This window comes from Pseudopodoces humilis, chromosome 8 (genome assembly GCF_049639895.1).
Source record: "Pseudopodoces humilis isolate 2021_Gansu_Grassland_sample_001 chromosome 8, ASM4963989v1, whole genome shotgun sequence".
Lineage (NCBI taxonomy): Eukaryota > Metazoa > Chordata > Aves > Passeriformes > Paridae > Pseudopodoces > Pseudopodoces humilis.
The window spans coordinates 10,529,294-10,556,321 of NC_142207.1; the positions used below are offsets into that span (position 1 = coordinate 10,529,294).

A 27,028-nucleotide genomic window follows, 5' to 3' on the forward strand; every position below is an offset into this window, starting at 1 on the left:
TATCATTTTCCCTTTATTTTAGGCATTTTGAACTTAAAGGTACATGAGTGGGATGACAATTACATCTTCACAAGAGCTGCACAAGAGTCCAGAGAAGAGCTGGGCCAGGAGCTGTGCAGTAGAAATGCCAGCAGTCTGCCCCAAGTCCTATCCCTGAGTAGCTCTAATACATGCCAGCCCACACTCCAGCCTGTGTCGCATGGTACAGACCTACCCAAGGGACATCTGGATTAAGATCTGGTCCCATTATTGTCTCAAGAAGCACTGGGTTTTCTGCAGCAGGCACTTTTTCCCACGTCAGTGTTTGGAACCTGCCTCCTGCCCTAAATCAGTCATTACAGCATACACAGATGCCACCAGGCAGGAATGTGAATGTGAAATCAAGTCCACAGGAGTGGACATTTTCCCTCAGTAATTTCCAGAGTCTTAATTCTGATTCTCAGTCCTTAAAATATTCCACAGGCATGAGGAATAACCTTTACGCTTCACCAATATTCCAGGAGACGGAGTAATGAGTTCCCTATCTTTTCCACGTGGATGTAGCAGTCTCCTCCAGAGTTAAATCACTGTGAAGCACTGTTCAGTACCACTAAGGCCCTGCTCAGCTTAGCCCTGAGTTATCGGCACAGCAGCAGATTGGTGGCTCTCCTATACATATTAAGTAATTTGGACTGGAAGCTGCCACAGGAAAGACAGATCTCATTTTAATTTGCATCTAAGATATATATCTGTGGCCTTTGCCTAAAGGTTTGTCACTCTAGCTGAAAGCTTGACAAAGGTCAGAATACTCCACTTTCTGCTTTAAATTCTAATGACAGATGAGAGATACATTTCTTAGCATAAATATTTATATATAAACATACTTTATATATGCATGTATACACACCCCCCCAATTCTAAAATATCTCAGCATATGTGTAAGTGTAACAAATACTGCCACGGAGTCACAAGTGAATTGAGTAGCATACTGTAAGTCTGCCCTGACCCAAGATGAGGATTTGAATAGAAAAAGAAAATTATTTGAGGTAATGGGACCTTGAAATTTTAGCAGTGTTCCTTCTGCACTAAAATAAACAAGATTAATTGGAAATGTAGGCTCCAAGAAGTCTCAAGACTGAGAAGATGGTAAACAAAAGCTAATCTATCAAATTTATCAGGAAGCACATTATCACTTCACAAAAGCCGAAAAAATATAGTGACTTGAGTCATTGTAATTATTCTACTGCATTAAAGTTTATTTCAGAGAAAACAGAGGTCTAGAATACTCATCTGGTACTTTCCCTTGCACTCAACAAAGTGCAGGCTCGTTGCACTCCCTATGTGTGCCTGCTTTGTGCTTTGCTCACAGACATTTCCACATTTAGAGAGAACAAATCTGACAAATCAGAAACTGTGCGTGACCCATGTCCTGACACCATAACAGCAATGCTGTCTGAGGAGTCACGAGAAGGCCAGACAGGATTCCAGTTAACACTTCTCTGGCCTGTATATAGGTGGTCTCATGCAGCACTGCGTCAAAAACAGTGCAAAAATGTGTCTGAAGTGCAACCTCAAAAGACCAAACAGTTTTACATCATGCAAGCCTTGCTTTTACAGCCTGCTTATACAGAAAGGGCCAGGCTGATCTTTACTCACCCCTTCTGAAGTAAAGGGTGGAAGTCAAACGGCAAAAAATTAGCCCATCAGGCAAGTTGCCTCACACTTTCAACTCTGGGAGCTGGATACTCATCACAAACAGAGTCTTTGCTTTAAATGTGGCCATAAAAAGAATCAAGAATCTAACTGCCTTAAAAAGATGCAGCTAAAAACCAAAAGTGAAATAAATCCCTCTTACGCAGGAAGTCACTAATCGGGTAAAGAGAACTCAAGAGACAGTGAACTCCTAAATCTCACCAATTCATGTGCAGTCATTTGATTTTAAAATTACAATTTGCTCTTAACCAGCTGAGGTCCATGAATCAGAAACTCCTGGCACACGGGCAATTTTTAGTCAATAGGTGGTGGGAGCTGGACTGGAAAAGGGATTACGTCCCCTTCTGTTTTCTTTTACAAGCTTCCAGAAATCTCCCTCCTGAACTGCACCCCTGCTTTCTCCCACATCCCTTCGTATGAGCCCCAAAGCATTCATGCTTAATTCTCTAACAGAAAAGCAAAATAAGGGGCTGCCTGATTAAACATTAGGGAACTTTTTCCTCTCTTTATGGAAAATACCTTTCATTTAACGGGAACAAGTTGGTAACTGTTTATCTGAAGGTTATCCACTAATTGCTGGCTATGTGATATGGAAGAAATATTTTTGCATCTGTGGGGGCTGAGTCATGGTACCATAAAGGCACATTAATGGTATATAATATTAAATTCCTGGATTATCTTCTCCCTTGGATAAACCCCTCAAAAGTTAAGAACTTGTACCTAGTCTGCTTGTCTCTGGGACAGCACAGGAAAACAGAAGAGGTCCCTCTCATTCACCTTATTTATAAAAGGCCTGATTCTAAACTTCTCCAGAAATACTCTCAGGAGCTTCAAATACAAAGTGATTATGTGATGCATGCAAAACAATCTGGGAGGAGGAAGCTATGCCCCTATTCCCAGTGGAGACATAAATGCAGATTTATTACAGACAGGATTTATTCCATCAAAATTTGTTCACCACCTCGTGGACTGATTCCTCCTACACTACTGCATTGATTTCACTACTGAAGTGTTGCACTAATGAATCAGACTCTCCATGTCCACTGTGCTACTATAAAGGATCACATTTTGTTATATGGACCATAAAATGCAGCAGAGGAAAATAAATCTGTTTTGTTTTTGTACTGCTGCCTGCTTTGGTGTCTGCATTAAATAATATAACCATTATATACTGCTTTGTTTCCATTTATAAAGTTACAAATTATGATCCCAATGATGCTCCCATGCACTTATATTCAGAATCAGCTCTTTATCCTTAAAAGTCTGAGGCCAGTGAGGGAATTAATTCAGGATTTCACAGTAAATGTAGGGCTTATAAAACCCATCCTTGTAGAGAGGTTATTTACTCACATGGTGCATAGAACATGACAAGGGTGTGCTTCTTCTTCTTCAAGGACTCCCTGAAGTCTTCTCCAGCAAGGTGGATAACACTGGTCTGTTTTTCTTCCCATGCAGGCTCAGGTGGAGGTGGTGCTTCGGGACTAGAAAAGACAGACAATTAAATTGGTTTGAAAATGTTTCTGGAAGCAGATAAAGGGACAGCATCATCCTGGTCATAATTAGCTTGAGAGAACTGATGTGAAAAATCCTTCAGGGTGCCTGTGCAGTAGAAAGACATACTTGGTATTTCCAACACCAGGCAACAGCAAAAAAGATGCAAGTTGATTTCTGGAACTCATTAAAAATATAATTTAAGTGACTGTAGTCAGGCATATGAGTAGAAATGTCAAATAAAGACTTCATACATTGCATCCAACATCTGGGTGGAAAAAACATTGATACAAACCACTGTATCATCCACAGGCATGAACTGAGAACAGCAAGCAGGTGGAATCAAAGGGCTACTGATACAGAACAGCATCTTCTATTCAAACATCCTTTTTATACTCTTTATCACTATCATTCAAACTTCTATAAAGAATTTCATGACCTTCTCTAGAATTCAGATATTAAAGCCAGGATGCAAAAATCAGCATCGTTCCACTTAGAATACTGGGGGTGACTGAACCGGAATATTTTACTTTGGTAAAGTGAATGTCAGGTTTCAATTATGACTGCACATACTGGCTAGATCAGAGCAATCCCGCACACCTAGAGCGCCTCTAAAAAAATTCTGCTATTCACTAGCTCACAGACCTCTCTCAGACTCATTAAATTCATTCCTGCTGTACCTTAAACAGTGATTACTTACATAAAATCATCAGAATGGTGCCACAGTATGAAGACCTTCATATGTCGCCTTGGTAATAAATTAGCTTTTCAGACTTTCCTGACACTTTGAATGACACCATTTTAAGTTGTATCAGGTACATAAAAACCAAATGGAGAAAAACTCAATTTTTAAAGTCCTTCTCAAGGTCACTTGGTGGACATTCATTGTATTTCCACCATTACTGATTTTCCAGTTTTTAGAGAAAGATGTGTTTCAGAAAAAGAGTTAGAATCTGAGTTACACAATGTGTCCTTTAGCTGAAACATGAACACTGTTGTTGTGAGTTATCATTGATTACAGTTACAGAGGTGTGCCTTACTGTCACACAAACTTTTCCACGCTGACCTGGAATAAGCTACCCTGCAACTGGTAACAACCCAGTGTGGCAGCACAATCACCAGAGAGGAACCACAGCCAAAACTTACATGGCTGCAACCACCCATTGAGACAGGTCTCCACAAGCTGTATTTTTATCACCAGCCTGCAGCCCAGATGCATCCCTATTTCCACCAGCTTCAGTGCATCTGTGTCAATTCTATCTCTGGTCAGAAAATAAGAATGTTATTGTACTGCATCTCTAGCTGGGAGAACATCCAGGAGCCAAGAGTAGGAGACAAACAGGTGGGCTTCACCTGTATTACTGACTAGCTGAGGCTGCAGACAGAAGTCTTCAAGATGCACAGCAGGATCCAGAAGAATTAACACCACTTCCCTGTTCCTCATTGCTAATTCACCTACCAGTATGTACAGGCAGCACCAGCCTGACTGTTTAACTCACTACAAATTACACAATGCTCAAAAGAGTCGAGCAAAGCAGTGAAATGAGGACAATGACTTCATGTACAATATGGATACAGCAGCCTGCGTGGGCAGGGAGGCCAAGGGAGTACCATGTCTCAAAGTAAAATACAGATAAATCTTCTCAAGATGCAACAACGATGCTGCCAGACCATATCTATTACCTGCTTCACGGCAGTCAGAGATGTATTGAGAAAAGGGAAGGTGCGGGAAGGTGCGGGAAGGTGCGGGAAGGTGCGGGAAGGGAAGGTGCGGGAAGGTGCGGGAAGGTGCGGGAAGGGAAGGTGCGGGAAGGGAAGGGAAGGTGCGGGAAGGGAAGGGAAGGTGCGGGAAGGTGCGGGAAGGTGCGGGAAGGTGCGGGAAGGGAAGGGAAGGTGCGGGAAGGGAAGGTGCGGGAAGGGAAGGGAAGGGAAGGGAAGGGAAGGGAAGGGAAGGTGCGGGAAGGTGCGGGAAGGTGCGGGAAGGTGCGGGAAGGGAAGGGAAGGGAAGGGAAGGGAAGGGAAGGGAAGGGAAGGGAAGGGAAGGGAAGAGAAGGGAAGGGAAGGGAAGGGAAGGGAAGGGAAGGGAAGGGAGGGGAAGAGAAGGGAAGGGAAGGGAAGGGGAGGGAAGGGAAGGGAAGGGAAGGGTAGGGAGGGGAAGGGAAGGGAAGGGAAGGGAAGGGAAGGGAAGGGAAGGGAAGGGAAGGAAGGGAAGGGAAGGGAAGGGAAGGGAAGGGAAGGAAGGGAAGGGAAGGGAAGGGAAGGGAAGGGAAGGGAAGGGAAGGGAAGGGAAGGGAGAAACCAAAAACCCACCACACAACCTCCTCCCCCACCCAATAAGAAGGGGAAAATAAAGATTAAATTCCTCATGCCAACTGCATGTAATAGTTAAATGATTAAAATATTCACAAAACTCTGGCAGGTTTTCTTCCCCTTGACTAATGCAGAAAATACATTAGGCTTACAGTACCTAAAGAAAATGCATATTTTATATATATATATGCATACTTTTACATATATGCATATATAATACAAACTTAAAGAGAGAATTGTACCACAAATTTAATTTGAAATGGAATTGCTGTAATAATTTTCATATCAAACTTAATTCTGCATATTTCAGCACACCACCCAAGAAATGTTTGTTAGTGCACTCAAAGGTGCTAGTTTTCTTGGTCTCACTGGCTTTCCTTCAGCCCCACGTGGGTGGAATTCTAGGCATTGGCTCTGAAATGTTGGAAAGAGAAAAGTACAACTGTAGAAATTCAGTTACTAACACTGAGATCTGTTGCTTTGTATAAAGAGGGAACAACAAATGCTCTGTTTATTTTTCAGAGCCATTGCTATTCCTTCTCCAGGGAAAAGCTTAAGGTGTATTTGAAAAATATTTATTTTGGGAAAGAAATAATGGGGCAGCCATGAAAAACCCCACACCAAATAAAGGATTTGGTGTATTAGAGGCCATAATTAACATACATGTTTCTGTGGGTTTGAATACTGGAATTCAATGTAATTTTGTTAGCAAAGGACTTAGGCAGTGTTGAAACTTCACTTAGTTCCTCACCAAAGCCATCTGAAGGAGTAACTAACCAGGAACCCAAATACTATCTTACAACCCCCAAACCTTACTTTTGCAGCCAGTCAATGATCTTCTTCTTTGTTCTGAGGTGCGGCAGAGTGTATTTCTCCTCTCCATCCTTAAAATACTTCAAAGTAGGAAACCCTGAGATGTGGTATCTTTCTGCCAGCACCTTGTTGACAGTAGCATCGACTGCCGCAAGGACCCCTGGACTCTGAAACAGAGATCACCTCCTGTAAATCCCAGCCTCATACACACACCCCTTCAGCAGGACACAGTGGGCCTGGGGGCAATCATTCGTGGTCTAGGTGTCTTTGCTGCCTCTAGGAACAAGAGGACATAGTCTTAAGCTGTCCCAGGGGAGGCTCAGGTTGGACATGAGTAAGAATTTTTTCACATAAAATGGAATGGGGTGCCCAGGGAGATGGTGGAGTCACCATCCCTGGAGGTGTTTAAGGTAAGACTGGATGTGGCACTTGGTGCCATGGTCTAGTTGACATGGTACTGCCCAGTCATGGGTTGGACTTGGTTTCAGTGTTCTTTTCCAACCTGATTAATTCCGTGATTTTGTGCACAGACATACAGAAAGACACAGAGGATTGACACAAAACCAGAAAGGGACATACTATGGACTAAATGTTACCAGAATTTTACCCGTTCCCCTCCCATTTCTGATGGATTCTCTTTATATAATCCACTTTATAATGCTTAAGAGCCATTCCCAGATATTGCATTTCCTCCCACAAATCCCTGTTTTTCCCAGAAGAAACAAGCACTGCTGAAGATAAGTTTACTTTAAGGCAAATTCATCTTTCCCTAACTTGTGGGCATCTTTTCATGGACCACCTTTAGACATACAGAAGAACAGGCATTTGTAGAGTGTGATTCATCGGATCTTTGTTCTTCTCATCTCCTCCCTCTCCAACAGCAACAAAGGAACTCTAGATGTCTCCACAGAAGATGCTTAAAGCATGGGGCAGACCAATTCCACTTCTCCTACACGGCATATACAGCATGAGACTGAATCAATAACACTAATACTTGTATTATTGGATCTCTCTTCTCCAGCCATGCTGATGGAGCACTTATGATGAAGCTAATGGAGTGGTGCAACCATTAAAAACAGGGTATTTGAAACAGGGATCAGCCCCTTTTGTTTTTTTCCAAATCTAATTCATAAATAAAAGCCTATGTTTCTTTCACATTCAATGCCTTTAAGTAAGGGGGAAAAAAATCCATTTTTGGATTTGATCATATTATGTATAAGGCCTACAGCAGAATACATAAACATTTTTCGATTTTGTTTTCGTTCAAGACAGAATGTTCTTTCTCAGACTTTGGCAGGGCTCATGCATTAGCGATGAGACTGTACTTTGGAAGCACATTTTGAAGGGTCCTGTGGGAGGATGAGAACAGCTGAATTTGTTGTAGGGAGAAAAGTCACTTTTATTACTCTAGTTATTTATTACTGATTATTTGAAGGATATAATAAAGGAAATTAGCTTACATCACTGGTCACATGGAGAAACTCTGCAGCCTTCTCATATTCTGGCTTCATTTTCTTACAATGCCCACACCCTGCCAAAAAAAAAAAAACAATTAACTTGTATACACCATGGTTATTCATTGACCCATCCAGCCATTATCAAAATCCAAAACCATGTGGTAAAGATTTACTAGAATTTTATATGCATTTTACTTCATATATTTGTAAAGCCTTAGTAAGATACAGGATTTTTTCCAAAATGGCCACAATAGTTTAAACAAAGAATTTAATCTATTAAAAATAGTAGTAATAATACAGCCCCACTTTCATATCCACACTTCTATCCTTACAAGAAGTATGGAAAGTATATACAAAATACAAATACAAATAGTATAAACATTTGTCAAGCCCATTGCTTCTAGCATACACTTGAGCAAGGCACAACCTCACCCATTTCAGTTTCCAAATCTTTATCTACTTTAGAAAGAAACAACACAGCTTCTCACGACTTTGTGACTTTCAGTGGAGGCTTACACTAGCACAGCTTCATAGAGTAATATAATTTGAATTCAACTGCACTAAGCCCCATTTTACAGTGGTGCAGCATGTCCCTCCAGCAAGGATTTGCACTGATTTAATCACATCAGTGTAATTACACCACCACATATGTTCCCAACATAAGCAGGATCTGTAAAACTGAGATAATGGTGCTTTCTCGCTTGTGCGAAGTTCTCCAGAGATATGCCATTACTTCACTGCTAAGTGCTGACATTACAATAAAGTAAAATGAATGCATGAGTGAGAAAAGCAGACTTAGAATAAATTATTTGGGTGTAAATTAAACTGCTTTCAGCTGGTGCAGTTGCTTGCAGGCAGGGCTTTCAGGCCCAAGCGAGGGTCCTGCACCTCTGGTGCGATGCTGGGCCTCAGTGACAGCCCCTTCCCTGTCCCCAAGGGCCTGGCACAACGGCAGCCCCTGTGGGACAGTGCACAGGGAGGAGAGGCTGGGGTGAACACCCAGCATGGGGAGGGTCAGGTCTGACTGACCTGAGGTGCAGGCAGCTGGGACAAGGCGCTGGCACGGTCCCGGCACCCCACAATCCCCGTGCAGTGCCTTACTGCACCTCTCCCTCGGTCTGCAGCAGCAGCCAGCTCGCTTTCCTGAGCTGTTATTGTTGGAATGGGCACTTGAAAGCCCAGACTTTGCTGAGCTTTTGAAAGCTGTATCAGAAGATACAGCTAGAAATGTGTTTCAATGCATGCCAGCAAAAGCTGACTATGAGGTGTTCGGGTAACAGGGCTGGGGCTATTTTTACACCATTGTCCAAAAGAAAATAAACCAAAGACTCTGAACCTCACTGCTGCTTTGTTTCCCTCTAATGGGATGACTGCTGAAGCCAGCAGACACAAACCTGGGCCTGAACTCAACCAGACAAGCATGTTTTATACAGCACAAGTCAAAGAGTGTTTGCAGCCAAGAAGCAATAAGACATCCAGGTATAAGTAACTTCACCAGAGCAAAAGAGCTTCAGCCACCACAGCACATCATGGAACACTTACAGGGCATGTTTATAGAACAGGCTGAATACATTTGAACAACTGCAAATCCCAGCTAAGAATTACAGCAAATACCAAAGCGGTTGATCTCAGACCAACTCCTGTTCAAACACCAGCTACAGTCCATACTGCTTAGTCATCTCCACAGAGACCACAGCACTGAACCGCCCCATGCCATTCTTTTAAGCAAAAAACAATAATGTGGTAGGAGCAGCAGAACAAGGGGAGCTCAGCTGGTGGAGAAAGCTTTGCCTGAATTTTACTCCGTGGTGTGACAATGCTGGGAACCTGATGCAACAGCTTCGCAGGTGAATTCAGGAAGAAGCTGGGACAGGCTGAGGAAGAATTACTGTCTCAGCACTGCTTATCTTGGTTAAAAGCACAAAAGAGGCTGGCAAAATGATTTATTTGCCACCCACAGAAAACTTGCAGGCATATGGCTTTGTGTAAGGGGCTGACAGATCCCTCTTACACCTGCCCAAGTTGATTTATTTCTCCTTTTAGAAGCAGGGAACTTTATTCATTTTGTGCTCTTCCTCACTTTTAACCAAAGGGCACCTCAACTCCCAGTTCAGATACCTGGGAACCCCTCTGAATTAGGTAGCTTAAATATGTACAAACAATGAATTTCTCCAGGGCTAACTTCACCTTGGTGGGCTTTACACAGTGTGTCCCTTAGCCACAGCAAGATTCATGCTGTGCTGTAGCTACAGTATCCACATAATCTACACTATATTCCAATTATATTACAATCATTAACGAGATCTGATCAACCAAAGGCATAAAAGAACCAGACTTTTCACAAAGCTATACAGAGGGGAAAAAAACCCAAACCAATAATGCAGGCACATTTTGCCCAGGAAATGAAAAAATATGCAAAGCATCTGAAATTCATGTAAGTAATATTTTGGATCAAGACATCCAGACCATGGAATGTCACTGTTCCAGGTTCTTTCATGAACATCACACATACATAGCACTACTGACTGCCACAAAGCTAACTCACTCAGGCTTAAAACAAAGGGAAGCAACATCAGATCCTTTAAAAGGCACTTAAATGCAAACTGAAGTCTTCAAATCTTTATCGTGAATGCTTGTTCTACCCCTGACAGAGGACAGCATGATGTATCAGTCTGGAAAAAAGTCACAATATTGAACTGAACCTGAGAGAAGAACAACAAATTTTAAGAGCTTCTCCCACAATAAACGATGCTTTTCTGGCTGTCTTCATGAGAATTTTGCTATTGTGAGCTACAGCCTGCTTTCACCTACCATTGCAGAAAAGGGAAGATACAAATTACAAGTCAGACCTACAAATTGCAAATCAATTAATCTCTCCTATGATTATTTATCCTATCTTTGAATAATCCTGTGAAGATTGCCATTAAATTTTTGAGGCCAACGAAAAGTTATTTAAATTAATTCCAAGGTCACTTCCTCTCCTTTGATTGCTACATTAGGTTGCTCAGCAGCAGCTTCATCCCTCTGTGCTAAGGTCCTCTAGTTTTAGATGCTTTCTGTTCCTAAAATGAGTGGGGAAAATAACAACAACCCGACAGGCCCTGAGCCCAGATGCTCCTGTGTGCTGCTGCAACAATGGAAGGAGCCCATAAGTCTGCAGTGGGCATCTGTGACAGATTGGCTTCTAGAAGATGCACTGTCCTGTTAAGTGTTTAATGACATTAAGAGACTAAGCAAGGGAAGAGACCTGTTCAATCCCAGGTGAGAAGAAAGGCTGCAGTCAACACAAGGATGTCTTGTGCCTACTCCCAAGCACTGCCATCCTCTGAGCCTTCAAGGGTCATGCCTGGTGGGAACACCCAAGGGTCTATCCAAGGGGACTTCCACAGGCTCAGTCTTTTCTTGCAGAAGACAAGAAGCTACTCTGGAGGTGCAAGACAGAGTTACTCTCCATCTGGCAGCAGAAACCAGTCCAAGTTCAGTGTCTGGTTCTGCTGATCAGTTCAGGACAACTCCTCTGACCTCTCACACCTCATCTTGCTCCTCTTGCACAAAAGAAGCCCCAGGCTGCTAGGGCCAAGGCTTGGATAAAAAGAGCACACAGGTAAACAAAAAGGAAGTGCTACAAGATGGGGAAAAGAAGTCAAAACTTACAACAATCAGTGCTAGGACATCTGGTATGCACCCTTGCTTTCGCACCATTGGTATGAAAGCAAGGTACGCACTGGACATCTGGTACGCACCATTTTTAAAACAGATGTCTAAATGAAGCAAGAATTCTGCTTTCACAGTTTATTTATAATCAATCTTCCCATTTGCACTGCACAGATGGGCAGATAAGCAGCTCCTTCCTTTGGTGCAATCATTGTCACACAGCTTAGCTGAGCTGCACCCCAGACAATGGTGATCAAAGGTCCCCATGTCACCTCGGTGCAGAAAAGTCACCTCCCTCCAGGATCCCACTGCAGGGCAGAGGACAACACTTGCTCAGCACTTTGTCCTCTGTAGAGTGTGACCATATGCAAATGTAGAGGCAAAGGCCGAGTGTGGCAGAGCAATGCTGAAGTGGAAGGGTGAGCAGCACATGGATAAAGGAAAGCCTAACAAACATACCAAACAACTTTTCCAAGGAAGTATCTGTATTTGTTTATAGCAGCCTGTTTGCCACCATGACAGAGACTTTCAACACAATTGCTCCAACCTTTTCAGAAATGAATTAATACAAGTACTTCTACTGTTGAAACCAAGCTTTATAAGCAGAAAATCAGTCAAGCAGCTCCTGCATATACTGTCTTAGTGATGTCCCAAGAATATAAATCTCAGTTTCTCTCTGTCATTCAGTTTGCTTCTTTCAGGTTATTATGACTATATAAATAGATGCCATGCTTTTGACCATGTCTCTCATTTCAAGACAACATTGTCTGAGGATCTGAAGTGTGCGTGACAAGCAAGAGATAAAAGACAACATCCAGGCAGTTGTGAAGAAGCAATTTCTGACATCAAGAACCCCAGAGGTAAACTAAATTGCAAATAAAGATTTTAAAGAATCATTACATTTCTGTCATCAACAGACTGCTCAAATACTGTTATCATGTACCAGCTATTTATTGTATCATGCCAGCTCTATATCCATCTATAGCTGCATACCAAAAATACCTCCATTAGCCTGATGAGAAAACAAATTTGAAGCACAAAACATGTCCTGCTTTCAGCAAGTGGGCCACTGGCAGTTCAGAATACACTCATAGAAGATTTACAGACAACTTCAGGAAGAGAAAAAGTAAGTCAAAAATTTCCAATGCGCCTTTGCTCCCTAAATATTTAACACATGTGGTAACACCATTGGTTTCTCCATTCTTAATCCCAGAGGAGTGGTGACCTCTGAAAAAAACACAATGGCCAGTTCTTACAAGTTAACATTGTTAACTTTGAGCTTGCATCCCTACATATAAAAGCAGGAGTTTCTACATGGAGCAGGAGAGACACAGTCCTTGCAGCCACAGGCAGGACACACAAATCCAAGCCAGCCCTCTTACCATCCATGCAATAACACAAATGTATTCTCTTCTGCCATGCAAGTCTGTAACATGCAAAGACTTCTCATGCATCACATAAAAGAGGATTTCTCAGGTCTGACATGAGGCAGTTTTCAGTTCCTTCACCGGTGTAGGAGAGCATAAACTACAACAGCTGCAGACTCCCTTGCATAATTTAGCCATCTGCATTGCAGACATCTGATGGAAAATCATCCACAAATTTGGCAGGGAGGGAGGATGACAAAAGCAGCTGTTTCTCTGTGTAATCACAGGTATGAATTTGCAATTGTGTTGGTTGCATGTTCACTTAATAGTCACAATGGTCAGAGCAGTCAGGCCATGCCACGATCTCCATGCATAAAAATCCTCCCCCCCCAAAAAAAATGAAACAAAACCCAAAAACATCTTAAGAAGGATCAGGACTACAAGGAATTTTGCACAACCTTTTCCCTCTGAGTACTTACTCCCTCCAAACTATGCATCTTCTCACCAGCAGCACTACACACCCAGGTAAAATTCCAGATACTTAAAAGACAATGATGTTTCAAGTCTTGATGCTTTCTTATAAGAGGCGCATCTTCAACATCTTTAACATGATATTGAATTCAGATTTCCAACAGCTAGAAATGTGTGCACACATACACAGATCCAGACACCTCACCCCCAATACTGTATTTGTAAAGGCAGGTTTGATTCCAGCAGGCATTACATTGCTTAGAGATCAGTGACAAGCAAACAGCTTTACGGAAGACAAAGCCTATGAAAGGTCAGTCTGGAAAAGACTCTGAGGAACTAGAAATACTGAATTAGAAGGAAAATACTTAAGCAGTTTGGATTATTGCAGTCATGCCATGCTGCTGCGGTTGCAGCTGAACATTGCGGCTGTGTGGGCTGCACAGTTCATCCCAGAGCACAGCAGAGACGGCCTCGCCACTATCACCATCTCACTGGCACTACCATGAACTCGGAGTGCAGGCAATCTGTGGGGGCAATGGGCTGTGCAAATCAAATCCCAGCATGGGCACACAGAAGAAAGTCCCCTCCTGCTTCCAGAAGCCCTTCAATGTGAAGTTGGGGCACAAAATCATTACAAATTGGTCACTCTTTCTCCTGTCTGTATGATCTGCTGAGGTGGTAGTGACCCAAACCCAGACACCATCTTGTCTTTTCTATGCTCTAACTGCTCAGGAGAGGAATCACAACAGTTTTAGACCATTGTAGTATGAGTTAAAACTATTTACTTTTTAAAAAGGATAGTCAGATGCATTACATAAATCAGATCAAACTGGAAAGAGAGCATAACTAAATGTATCCTCCAGGAACGCTGTCTGCACCCGTGCTATATTCACAGCTCCAGCAGAAGGGCCACCTTCAGCCAGAAACAGCCCTTGGCAGGGGAAGGCTCAGCACAGTGGGGCAAACATGGAGCAGGTCCTGCAGGCTGCCTCCACGGGATTTACAACAGCTCTGGTGAACTGCACAACACACACTTCTGCCTTTATTTCTGGTCACACTGGAACGTGTCTTCTTCTGACTCAGGCTCAGGAGAAAGGGTGAATATTCTCCAAGACTAATGTCAGCTGGAGGCTGCTGCCTCCCAGGGATTTCTGCTCTGTCTTGCCCTCAGTGTGCACTCTCTGCTTCTGAGCTCACAGGTGGCTGTGGCTGAGCTGGACTCCTGAAAGCAGCCTATGAAAAAAATATACCCCCCATCTGCACAGTACAGACTCCAGCACAAATCCAGGAACAACCTCAAAGTCAGTCACCATCTTTATGTAAAATAAACTAAAACAATCACATGGTTCCTTATTTTCATTCCAAAGCTAGTTTCAGCTTCCGGCTATTGGAGATTACACTGCACATATATACTAAAACTGCATATATATACCCTCTCACTCAAGACTGTGGTGCAAGTGGTAGAAATCTGTGCTTGGAGATGATGGTGCCTCCTACCATCTCTCTTGGGAGGGAAAAGAAGTGAAGGAAGGTGGATCAGCTGGCATTGGGAGATATGAATTACACTTCCTACACCAGCTCTGAGGAACATGGCCCTGAGTAGGTGTTGAAAATTAATCTTCCCCTATTGAAATGTGAGACAACAGCATGGTTGCCTTAAGGTGAAATTGTTGAGAGTTTATGAAAAATACCACCAGAAGGTTTCCTTCTCAATTAAGCCAGAATTATTTCACATCCAAAAAAGATCCCCCCCCTTCTTCTCTGCTGCCAGGTGAACAACTAAATTTTACCTTGAGGAGGGAAGAGATGTTGCACTGCTTTCTCTCACACTCTTCCCCCGCTACGGAAGACTTTATTGCTTTGGATTTAGCAATGAAAATGACAGAGAACACAGGTGAGATGAAAGAGCTTTGAGCATTCAGCTCACAAGAACAGCATAACCTGCGAATTATTTCCTAGAATGCAATTTGTGTAAGACATTGGCAAAATGGATGCCACGCAAAGAGATCTTCCTAAGAAAGGTACATCCCAATGAACTCAAGCTCATGGAGCAGGAGGGTTAAAAGGAATGGTGACATTGAATATTACTGTGAAGATACCTGGAAAAGTCAAGTAGCAAGAAGAAATATTATGCAGAACACAAGGGTTTTGTCCAAAGTCACAGCAGAAATGGCTACCAGCTGAGATCTGTTCACCTATCTAGGAGAAGGGTGCTGGCACGGTTGCCAACCACAAGCAGCCAGAACCCCAGAAGACACAGCTCCACCATCAGCACAATGCCTCAGTGTCCAAGCAATGGATTCATTTATTAGTAACCCAGAAAAATGGCATCACTTGCCAACTCACCAACTGAAAGGGCACAAGGAACAGACAGGCAGGTAAGCAATCTTTCACTCTAGGTGTCTCTGTTCACTATTTGCGCTTTATGTAAGTTCTCTACCTTTCACAGAACAAAAGTTGAAGCCATAAAGTATTTAGGAAGATAAACTCCACTGGTAATTACCCAAGTAGCAGAGATACTGTAAGGCACTTTCCAAATGAGAGCCCTGTACAGTATATTGAGCTTATCCAAGCAAGGAAATTGATTTATTTCAGAAAAAAAAAATCTGGAGTCTAATTTTTAAAGCTAATTCCTACTGTTACCCCATCATTAGAGGGAAGCAAAGTAAACCTATAAAAATAAATTTTGCTTCACTCCTATCAGAACCCACCACAAGAGCATTAAGTGTACACTGGGGTCAAGCTTGCCAGGACAGTCACCCAATTCACACACTCAAATGTGGATTTTTAACAGCTAAAATCACCTAAGTCCTCTAGAAGACCCCTCTGAACACCTAAATAACCTACAACAAATACCCAGAGCATGAAGCCAGTCTCTCTTCAGCTGTAGCATCTCAGCTGCTCCTTGGTGCTCCGGCATCTACTCCTATGTAATAGGCTGAGTCAGTCATAAGGACTCGTTAGGAGAGAGGGAAGGCAATAATAATGTGAGAAATGAGGCAGCAAATCCCCAAAGAAACTAATGTTCCCTTCACACCACCTGCCACACATTCACATGAAGCTTTTTTTCTGATCGGAATAGCCTTTGCAAATGTCTTCTTTAATAAAGAAAGTAATTGCTCCCAATTGGAGGTGAGCATACAGCAATGCATTTCAAACAAACCTCCCAAATTTCACAGCCCCCAAATATCCATATTTTGTCTCCTTTCCTTCTTTCTTTACTTCTAACCTGCATTCTACTCAAGACCCACAACTGCTACCAAGTCCATTATTCAATGTACACACCATGTCCCCAGAACAGCATCATGCCACAGAGCAAGTCGAGATCCAGCCCAAAGGTAGAGCAGCCCAAAACACCCCACGTTTGCCACTCTCCCTGCTGCGACGCTGAACCAGAGCAAGTCAAAGCTCCTCCCTTTTAGTCCTGGCATGAGCTGTAATCAGGTTGTGAGTCACCAGCTCCAGCCTTGATAATCTTGTCTGAGCTCTGCTCACTCAGTGGCAGATGGGGTTTCCTAAACTTAGGGGACAAAAAAGTGATGTCTGCCACAAGCTAGGCAACATCAAAGGCAAAATGCTACTTCCTTCACGTTAATCAAGACTTTGCAGTGCTCATATGCCTTCCATATCTCAATTTCTGCAATACTGGAGCAGCTTGCAGTCTGGCCATGGCTTGCTAGATAAAACTCCCACACAAGGTGAAATGTTATCTCCACTTCACAGGTTGGAAACCGAGACAAATATTTAGTGACTTGGGTTGTGACTGTACAAATCAAAGCAAGGCAAAGAACTAAACTTTTACATCTCCAGGCCAAGGCTATTGCTTTTATCACTGGATCCTTTTTTCTAACCATGCCCAAAGAGTACAAACTGCTTTAAAGAGACAATAATCCCATATGAACTGTGTGCTCCAGTATCAGAAGACTGACAAAAAAGAGACAATGGTATCAGTATCATATTACTGTTTTCGTCCCTTTCATTAGGTATCCTAGCAAGTTTTACTGCACAAGATAATTATCAGGATTCTTACACTCTTCACATTCCTGTTTATATTAAGTACCACTAACAACCCATATTGATTTTTATTTTTAGATCCTTGAGAAACATGAATGGTATTGTCATTAAAGGAAAAATCCATGCCAGATTCTTAATTTTCCTGGTTTGCTGTCTTTCCAAGAACTTCTGTTTTAATGTGTAACTAAATCTCCCCGAAAATAATTTCTGTAATTAGTTTAATGAGACAAGTCACTGCACTGGCAGGTCAGTACACTGAACTGTTTACGCTCCCTAATATTTTTAGTGATATTCAAATATATGTAGTATCAAGCAACATCTTGTTGTAGACTTCCATGCTTTTAAACAGCGAAGAACCCAGTCTAAGCGTCCCAGACCTCCTCTCTCTGAAATCAGCAGTCAGGACTTGCTCATCTCAGTGGAAGCAGATTCTGAAGCCAAGAACGTACCAATTTCTAACTGGTTTATGTGAAGAATGTCCCTGCTCCAGAAGCCTGCCAGGAATGTTCAGCTGAGAAGTACATACATACATTGCACAAAAAGTTGGCACAATTTATGCATGTACAGGGAAGCATTTTATTATACATCCCATTAAAAATACACTAAGGCAACATTAAAATTAGGAGCCTATGGGACACAGAGAGTCAGGAAACACAATTCTGAAATTGAAGCAGATCTTTTCTCTTCAACAGTCTGTCCAGACTCTTAAACAGCAACATTCATCAATGTGTCCTTACACAACAGTTCAGTTTTCAGTAATGCAGGCACTTCAACAGCCCACCCTGACATCTGCATCGCTCCTCCAAACTCCTACCAGAGCCAGGCACTGCCTGTGACCCACATAACAGTCCAGAAAGTTTGACTTGTTCAAAGCTTTCTGTAATTACTCTGAAACAAGAACATTTTCACAGGGTCTGGTATGAACAGGACTGAGCAAGCATCCTGCCACATAAATGTCTTTTTGTGTAGCTTCCTATGGGCTGGTATAGCACCTGCATCATGGGGATAAGGCATCTGACCAGATTCCAGATGCACAACCTGCCTTACACACTACAAACTTCCAGTAATCCAGACCTGCACAGGTGCACCAAAACCCTCTTCCAAGCACCCACTGTCTGCCTTTATCCCAGAGGCTTTACATCTGAAGGCAGATGCCAAAGGCTCTCTATGCAGCCACTGAACACAGCCAACATCTTATTTTGAAAATCACAAATGTCATATATGACAGGAACAAATTAAAATTAAAGGATGGTTCCATCCACATTCAGCACTGCTGGATGTCTGGATAACCTACAAGCCTTTAACCGCTACTGCAACAACTGTGTTAGCTGACATTCTAAAAAAGAAATAATCTTTGACTGAATCATGAATTAGCATGGAAAACTTCATTCATTTATAAATAATTTCTTTATTTATCACAGGTTGCCAATGTTAGGCTGCTGCTGACCTGTGCTAGAAAGGCACACTTTTTTTCAGGCTGCAGAGTAGATTATTCTTCAGCCTTTTCAACTCGTGGCCTTTCTGTTGATGCTACCAACATACATCCCAATTAGAGCCCACAGCAACATAGCTTGCTTTCAAAAGGAACCACTGGGGGTTCTGAAAGGGAGACTTATTTACTTATAGCTGTAAAAGATGGTTTGAAAAACTAAATTTGATTTTGTGCACATATTTTGGGTTCACTTTGCTTCATATTTAAAGTGAGCAATGGATTCCTACATCCCAATCACATGGAGCAGTAAGAAACAAAAACAAGGCCACTGAAACCAGTGATGGTGTGCTGGCAGGGAGGAGCCAAGTTCATGACTTGGTTAGAAGCTGAGACCTTCCTGTACTGCACTAATTGCTTGGGATTCTTAATAGTGAGTTCACAAAGTCGCTTAAAACCTTGGGTTTAAATGCACTGGAGGGAGGAGGGAAGAAGTGAAGGGTGTGAAAAGCTGTTTTTCAAAGCCAAATTGATAAAACCACTCCCTGTGCAATTAAAAACCTGAACAGCTGAATAGCTGACTTTGGAAAGCAGCAACTGCATAATTTATCGGGTTGGTTTATAAAGAGAGAGAAAATATCCGAGTACAGGAAAGGAATTTCATGGACATTTCAACAACACATGAAAACTGTGGTACACTTTATCATTTCAACGTTTATTTTTGCACTCCCTTCCACTGGGAGGAAGCAAGCAAAGGTCTGTTAGGCTACATTTTCCCTGCTTTCCCTCTTTATCAATGAAGGAAAAACCACAACAGCTCAAATATCCTACTAACGATACTGACATTTTTTCTAGCCTTAAGTCCTGCAATCAGCTTATATAGTCTCTGAAGAAGCCCTATGGAGTCTGGGAAGAACACAGATTTAACCTGAATTTAAACTCACATACAACGAAGAAATTGCAGGAAAACATTTTAATAGTTTAATCCTTTAAAAAGCAAATGCACACTCACTCTAACAGTATACATAAAGCACTTTTTTTCTCCTCTGTTTGTTACCCCTAGCATCAGTACTGGAGAACAAACTCTGCTCTGGCTGATGGGGTATGAGAGAGGGCAAAGCAGCCCCAAGCAAATGCCAGAGGTGACTGACTACAACCACCAGCCACTGTCACAGACTCCTCAGATCTGTGCTTGCTGAAGGTACAGGGGAAGGCTACAGCTCCCAGTGGCACCAGGACATTATTCTGCATGAGGCTGCAAGAACATGTATCCTTTAAAACGTTAGCAGTGTCACTTATATTAACAAAGCATAATGAAAACTAACTCCTGTGTGTGAACAGCAGAAGCTTCCAGAAACCATTTCTGAGTTGACTTGAATTTCAATCCTAGATGTTAAACACCTTTCAGTGACATTTGAATTGACTTATCAGTGACTTGGTTTGGTTTATTTTGTGACTGAGATGTGATTTGGAGAAAAATGCTGAGGAAAATGTAAAAAGGATAAATGTGTAGAGGGTTTATTCCTTCAACAAAACGGAGTCAGAAAGACTGCAATCCTCACTAATTTGGCAAATATTTTGGACAGAATTATTTTTAAAATTACATTGGACTCAGCAAACACTTTGATGAGGAAACTGAAAACACAAACAGGGCTTTTTTCGTGATCAAGGGACTCAGGAGCATTTTAAGTCCCAGCGAGTTCCCATGACACTAAAGCATTTAACAACACTTGAATGGCAGCATAACCCATATTTAGAGACATTCAGAATCCAGCTGTCATCTTGGGCATCTAAATAAATCTATCAGCTGTAGGCATAGATATCAAGAAGCATATACAGACATGGAGTCTTTCTTTTCACTGCTAGCAGAAGCTTATCATAAGCAGCAACAGTGCCTTTAGTTATGTTTAGTACAGAAATAACTTTGGTTGGTGCAATAAATCCTTTGTAATAAATCCAGAAATATGCCTGCTAACATAACTGCTATCTCATGTTACCAAATACAATCAATTCAAGGAAAAACTCCAAATCCTTTGGGAGGGAGGGCCCTTTCTTTATTCTTTTGTACAGTGCACGAGAATCCAGTTTTTGGGTACAACAACACATTGAAAATCACTTCAGATGTCTACAAGACTGCAGTCGGGATATATCCAGGATAACACTAAGTTCACCACCAGAAATTATGAAATTTCAGCAAAATGCTTAAGTAAGGAGCACAACACTGCACACCCTTCACAGATGGCTGGGGAGGAGAGTGCCTTCAGAGCCAGACTGGCTGGGCCACTGTTTACCTATGCTAAATATTCAGATTTATTGAACATCCTCTTAAGGGCTTTACAAAGGAGTTTCAGAAGGTTAGAAATCCTGCTCTGTGTCCCCAGTGACCTGTAAAACGAAAGCAGGATGAACTCATCCTGCCCACCCTCACTCATCCGTTGCTCAGGGCAGGCAGTAATGACCTGAAGCAGCACATCGTCTGTTTAATGGTTGTGATAAATTACTGCACAAAAGGTATGGTCTCTCTGATCCCAAGAGGCGCAAGCTGCATGCTGCAGACATTCCTGATGTGTTTAAAGCACACTACCTGCTCTCCTTGAACTTAGTTATGCCAGGCAGCACTTAAAATGCTGCCATGTCTTTGACTGGACTAGTAAGTGCAACTGATTGTAAATAATTACAGTGTGGTCCTCAGGGATGATGATTTCTAGCCAAAGACACGGAGACCCAACTGGCCACATCCATCACAGTGCCTAAGGGTGCAGTTCACAGGTATTTACCTGGGATGTGTTTGGTTCAGCTGTATCTTCAGCACTGAGGAGAGAGAGCAGATAAAAAGCTGCGAATTCCCTACACATCTTTTCATACAACATTCTATTAATGCATTGGCCCTCTGAATATGCAAAGCATCACTGAAATAACTGTCTTCTAGTAAAACAGCTGCTCATGTATGTGAGGTTGTTTGGGCTGGGACAGAGTTCATTGTCTTCACAGTAGCTGGTATTGAGCCATGGGCTGGATTTGTGCTGGGAACAGTGTAGATAACTCAGGATGTTTTAGTTATTGATGAGCAGTGCTTACAGAATCCAGACCTCTTCTGCTCCTCACTCCATCACAAGGAGGCTAAGGATGCACAAGAAGATGTCAGGGGACACAGCCAGGACAGCTGACCCCAAATAACCACAGGGATATCCCAGACCATATGGTGTCATGCTCAGCATAGAAAACTGGGCAAAGAGGGAGAGGGGAGACATTTGGAGTGATGGAGTTGTCTTCCCAAGTCAGCATTATGTGTGATAAATCTCTGCTTTCCTGGGAAGGGTCAAGCACCTGCCAGTCAATGCAAAGTAGTGAACAAATTCCTTGTTTTGGTTTGTCTGTACATGGCTTTTTCTCTTCTGATTAAACTACCTTTATCTCACAAACCCATGATTTTTCTTGGCTTTACTTTTCAAACTCTCCCCCATCCCACCATGATGCAGCAGCTGTGTGGGGCTGAGCTGGAGCTGAGGCTAAACCACAACAATGTGACAGAAAAACTCCAAGTCACATGTATGCTGCATGGTGACACAGAGTTTAAGCACTTGCTAATTCCAGGCCAGTGCTGAAATCCCCTTGATTATTCTTAGTTACACAGATGTATATCCTGTGTCATAAGCCTATTTTATAGATGTTTCAAGATTTTGTTTTTTATTAATACATAATTTTTAGGAAAAAAAAAAAAAACTTCCTCAGCCTGAGCTACCAAGGTTAAAACAAGTAAGATGCTCGCTGGATTTACCACTTCTTTTACTGGAATAATTTATCTCCTAATATTCATAAGGTGACACCATTAGCACATTTAAGAAGTGCTAAGAGAAGAGCTTTTAATCATGGAGATAACTGTTTATGATAATTGTCTGTCACAATAATTAGTTTGCAAGCCTCATTCTCTCTGCTGAGGATGTCCAGAGAGGATTCTTACCAACACAGATCTTTTACGATGTACGAGCTAGATTCTGCACATAGGCATACCATTACCACCCGAATGTAAATAAAATGCCCCAAATATTCAAACTGCATTTAAAATTGAATTGTTCTGTCAAGGAACACTCTTTATCTGAATTCTGAGCAGCTGGAAAATGTTGTCAGAAGACTGTGACAGCCCAATTAAGGCATTTGATTTAGTTTTAAAACAGCATTTACCGAAGTACTGCTGTATCTTAGTGCAGAATGTCCCTTAGTACAAAACATGCCTATCTGGAAGCACCTCTACTCTCAAAATAGGTAATGCAATATTGTTACTCCTAAAACTGTGTTACCTGTGTTCTTGAAAATACTAAAAAAAGCCACTAAAACTGAACAGAATCCTACTGAGATTTAAAACTAACTTGAACTTACTAAAAAAATTTGATTGCAGTTGTATGGATTCATCTGTTTTTAATCTGGCTTCCTAAAGGAATGAGTTTTGCAGGGGCAACTGTTGATTTCTTCCCCCTCTTCCTCCTCCTGAATACAAGACTAGATTCCTTTGTCCATTTACAAACTCAAAAAAAGGTAAAGCATTAAAGTACTATTAAATCTCTGTGAATATGCCGAGCGAGAAGAGACACTCCTCCCATGCATTTGTGCAGAGAGAGGGAAAGGAGGGAAATTTAGGAGTTTGATTTGTGCTTGGCAGCAGCCGCTCAGCAAGCATACAGCTGCCAAGGAGCAGCAGCCCATGCTGTCACTTGCACACCAGGGTGCAGGGAAATCTGGGGAAGGAAGTATTTGGGTAACGAAGGATAACTCCTGAGCAAACCAGGCCTCATCAGTTCTGCTACTTCTGTTTTGGGTTTCAGACCAGGCGCTCATCTCCGGTCCCACTTTCATTAGTACAAATAATCCAGGGAACACAGCGACAAAACAGCAGTCAGTCCCCTGCTTCAGTGGACCAAATTCTTAGACATTTCATCAGGCAGAGGAAATTCATTATGGTATGTTTTTCAAATGAGTCCTATGAGCAGAACTTCAAAAAAGGCATTTTGGAGCTAACTCCGGCTGGCTTAAAGGGAAACAGGATTTCAGCCTCTGTGCCAAGACCCTCAGCTGTCAGCACACAGTCTGCCTCCAGAGTCCTAACCTTTAAATCTATGCCCTTGAAAATGAACATCTCACCCAAGTACTGCTGCCAGCACAGCAGCAAGAGGAGACAGAAGCTGTGTGTCACACAGCGTAGCAGATTCAAGCCTGAACTGTCCATCACAGACATAAACAATTGGAAGAACCAGATATGTAGCTGAAACAAGTTATATCCACAGTGAACTAAGAGGTCAATTCACTCTTCTCTTCCATCCAACAGCTTACAGGAGGGCAGTGTGGCTGGAACAGCTTCCTGAAGGCAACCCACTGCGTTTTATTTGTCAAGCTAAAACCTCAAGTCATGAAAAAGATTAACTGAATTAATTCTCAGCAGAACAGTAAGTAGTATCACCACCAACTCTGCAATAGTTATCAAAAGTTCTGGGGTCTTTCTAAACTTAGGCCTAGTTTTGGAATAGTTCAGCACAATATATAGTGACAATCATCCCTTACATTGCCAGAGAAACTGCAGCAGAGGAGTGAAAATGTACAAAAATGACATAGCAGCAGCCATGGACAAGAATCCAGGAGCTCAGGGTTCTCAAGATGAGTAAGTTCTGGTTAGTTCAATCAACCAAAGTTCTGCTTTGAAAGCAAACAATACTGAAAAGAAGTTGAAAATGGGAAACCATGCTGTAAAGTGATGAGTACCCAGACTATTTAAGCATCATTACACTCCTCAGTTATGTTTTGACTCAGCTTACAAAGTGTCCCTCTTCCAGAGGCACATCTCCATCCTAAATGTGAAGTCAGCAACTTCACAAACATTTCATGCCTTGTATATTTAACAATCATCACAAACAAGAAAAGCCTGGAGTTTTGAGTTCATGGTTCTGTGAAACTTCCAGAGAAAAACATCACTGATTTCATTGGCAAGCATTTGGCTCAGAGTACAGAAGAGAAAACAAACTCACATGGTGCATGGAACATCACTAGCACAGATGAATGATCTTTTATAAACTTGTCGAAGTCCTCATCAGTCAGATGATAAACTACATTTTCTTCATCTGCCCAGGGAGTCTCTGGAGCCTGTGGCTGAGGTGCCTGTGGGCTACAAGACAAACAGACACAGCTTACAGGCAGCTCTCTGGTGCTAAGCAGTCATCTTGGCAAGTCAAACTGTAAGGAACCACTTTGTGCAGATGTTCACACATGTCTGACACATCAACCCTACTGAACAGCTTCCATAATTGTACCCATCCAGAACTCACAGGCACTGAAACACAGATAAAACTGGAGGAGGAACAAAAAAATCTGCAAGAAGCTCCTGAGGACAGACCAGCAATGGAAGGGGATGGAGCGAGGAGATAACTAGACTGCTTGGTTATTACATTATAGAAATCAAATGCATTTTCTATTACTCTTTCACCCTCCTCAGCAGGATGCTCCCTTTCTCACAGCATTCCTACTTTGTAGTTCACAGGAGTCATTGCAAATGAAAGAAAAAAGCAGTGAGCAGAAACAGCCAATTTAACCCGTCACCTTGGATACTGACAGCATGATTAGGGCCAGCAGAGAAAGGAGGAGCAGTGTTAGGACCATGAGCCAGCTACACACACCATTTCCTCAGGAATACATGATCTTACCCTGAACAGCTCTTGTGAGCCAGGGAAGCATCATTATGTCCTCACTCTGCAGTGGGCTTGTAGGCCTAACTCAGCTAAGATACTCAGCTGCATGCTTCACCTAAAAGACAAGTGATGTGTTCTACCAACTTCATTATGATTGCACCTGAGTTCAACTGTCTTGGACGGGTCAGAGCCACAGAGACTGCTCAGACACAGTGGCAAGTCTGGAAACTGAACCTAAGCTCCGCTGCAGCTCATCATCACAATAAACAATTTGTTTTGGCTTTTATTAATGTATATTAAAAAGAGAATTTGGCAGCTGTGAACTAAACTATGCTAATTAACATTTTATTTATTAAAGCAGTGTTCACAGAAAAGATACCCAAACATATGAACATTAGGAGCCAGACTTTGAAGCTGTTTTTGTCAGTTGCAGTAATGAGTTCCAAATGCCCTCCAAAATTCCCAAAATTCTTTGGCAAAGTACAGGTCTGGATGTGACCCCATCTTTGCTGAAAGCAGATTTGCTATTTGTGATTAAAATGTATTATTGTGTTAGATGCCTGGAACAAGGAATGGCAAACATGATAACTAATTTATCCTGCCTTACTCATTACTAGGCTGAAAGCCTAGTTTGATAAAAAAAAGCAGTGGAGATACACAGATGCAGATAGCAAGTTCTGTTGATGTAAGCAATAGGTGTAATCCAAGAACATTGAGCAATCCATGCAGAACTGTGATGCATACCTCTGCTGCTCCTTCTGCAATAAACAAACCAAGAAGCCAACATCAAAGTAAGAGGTCAGAGCTGCACCTGGCCAAGCAGCCCAGATAGCAGTTATCTCCAGGTAACGTGGCAGAGTGAAGGCTTTCCAGCAAACACCGTGACACTTAATGGATTTGGGAGCTGGGTTGAGTAGGCAGAGCACGATGAACATGGACACAGCACTGGGAGAACAAGGTGTTTAGCAGGGCCTGGCGTGACCTATTTCACTCAGGAATTAGCAAAGCAGGGCATGGGATATTTATTCAAATGGCCTAATTTAAAATGCTGTGCATGCTAATGAGCCTACACTGGAGGTGGTAAGAAACAGCTCAAGGCCTGGAGAAAGCAACAATCAAAATTTAAAAGGTCATTTAACACTGAGACAAGGCATACCCAATACCTGATTAGGATGATAGAAGTCCGGAAGTTATCAAAAGTTAATTCAATTGAGAGCACAGAACAAGTTCTTGATTTAACGGAGTAGCTGATGCTAAGGAAGGGCCTGAGGGGAATCCATAAAAACAGCAAGACAAACCAAACAGCTACTGAAGGCAGCGAGAAGCTGTTGGGATTGCCTACCACTCAGGCTGATACAGCTGTGTATCAGATTTAACAAAAAAGGTATGTACAAGATAGCATCTCTACTGTGTTGGATTAAGGCTGTATGATGGCTCATCTCTATCATCTCATGAAAACATCTGAATCTCCAAAACATAGTAGCCAGTGACTATTAGGAAGATAAGAAAGGTGAAGCATCTGTAAGACCAATGCCTTAGCAGCTTCAGCATGAGAAAGAAGCACCTTTAATATGTAGTAAAGAAAAAAATTAAAAAAAAAAAAAAAAAAAAAAAAAGGTGTTGGAGCCCTCCAAACTAGAGGAAAAAGCATGGATGATG

At 42.2% G+C, this 27,028-nt stretch overlaps 1 protein-coding gene across 2 annotated transcripts in view; it reads right to left on the bottom strand.

The window, feature by feature from the left end:
* PDIA5 (protein disulfide isomerase family A member 5) overlaps nucleotides 1-27,028 on the bottom strand; it is a 98,969-nt gene that overhangs the window by 24,555 nt on the left and 47,386 nt on the right. For both annotated transcript variants that reach the window (XM_088058508.1, XM_005519649.3), the window contains exons 11-14: nucleotides 24,713-24,849; nucleotides 7,767-7,837; nucleotides 6,310-6,473; nucleotides 3,043-3,173 (exon numbers count right to left, since the gene is read on the bottom strand). In XM_088058508.1, coding sequence (XP_087914634.1) covers nucleotides 3,043-3,173; nucleotides 6,310-6,473; nucleotides 7,767-7,837; nucleotides 24,713-24,849 — 503 coding nt within the window. The remainder of the gene's footprint in view (nucleotides 1-3,042; nucleotides 3,174-6,309; nucleotides 6,474-7,766; nucleotides 7,838-24,712; nucleotides 24,850-27,028) is intronic.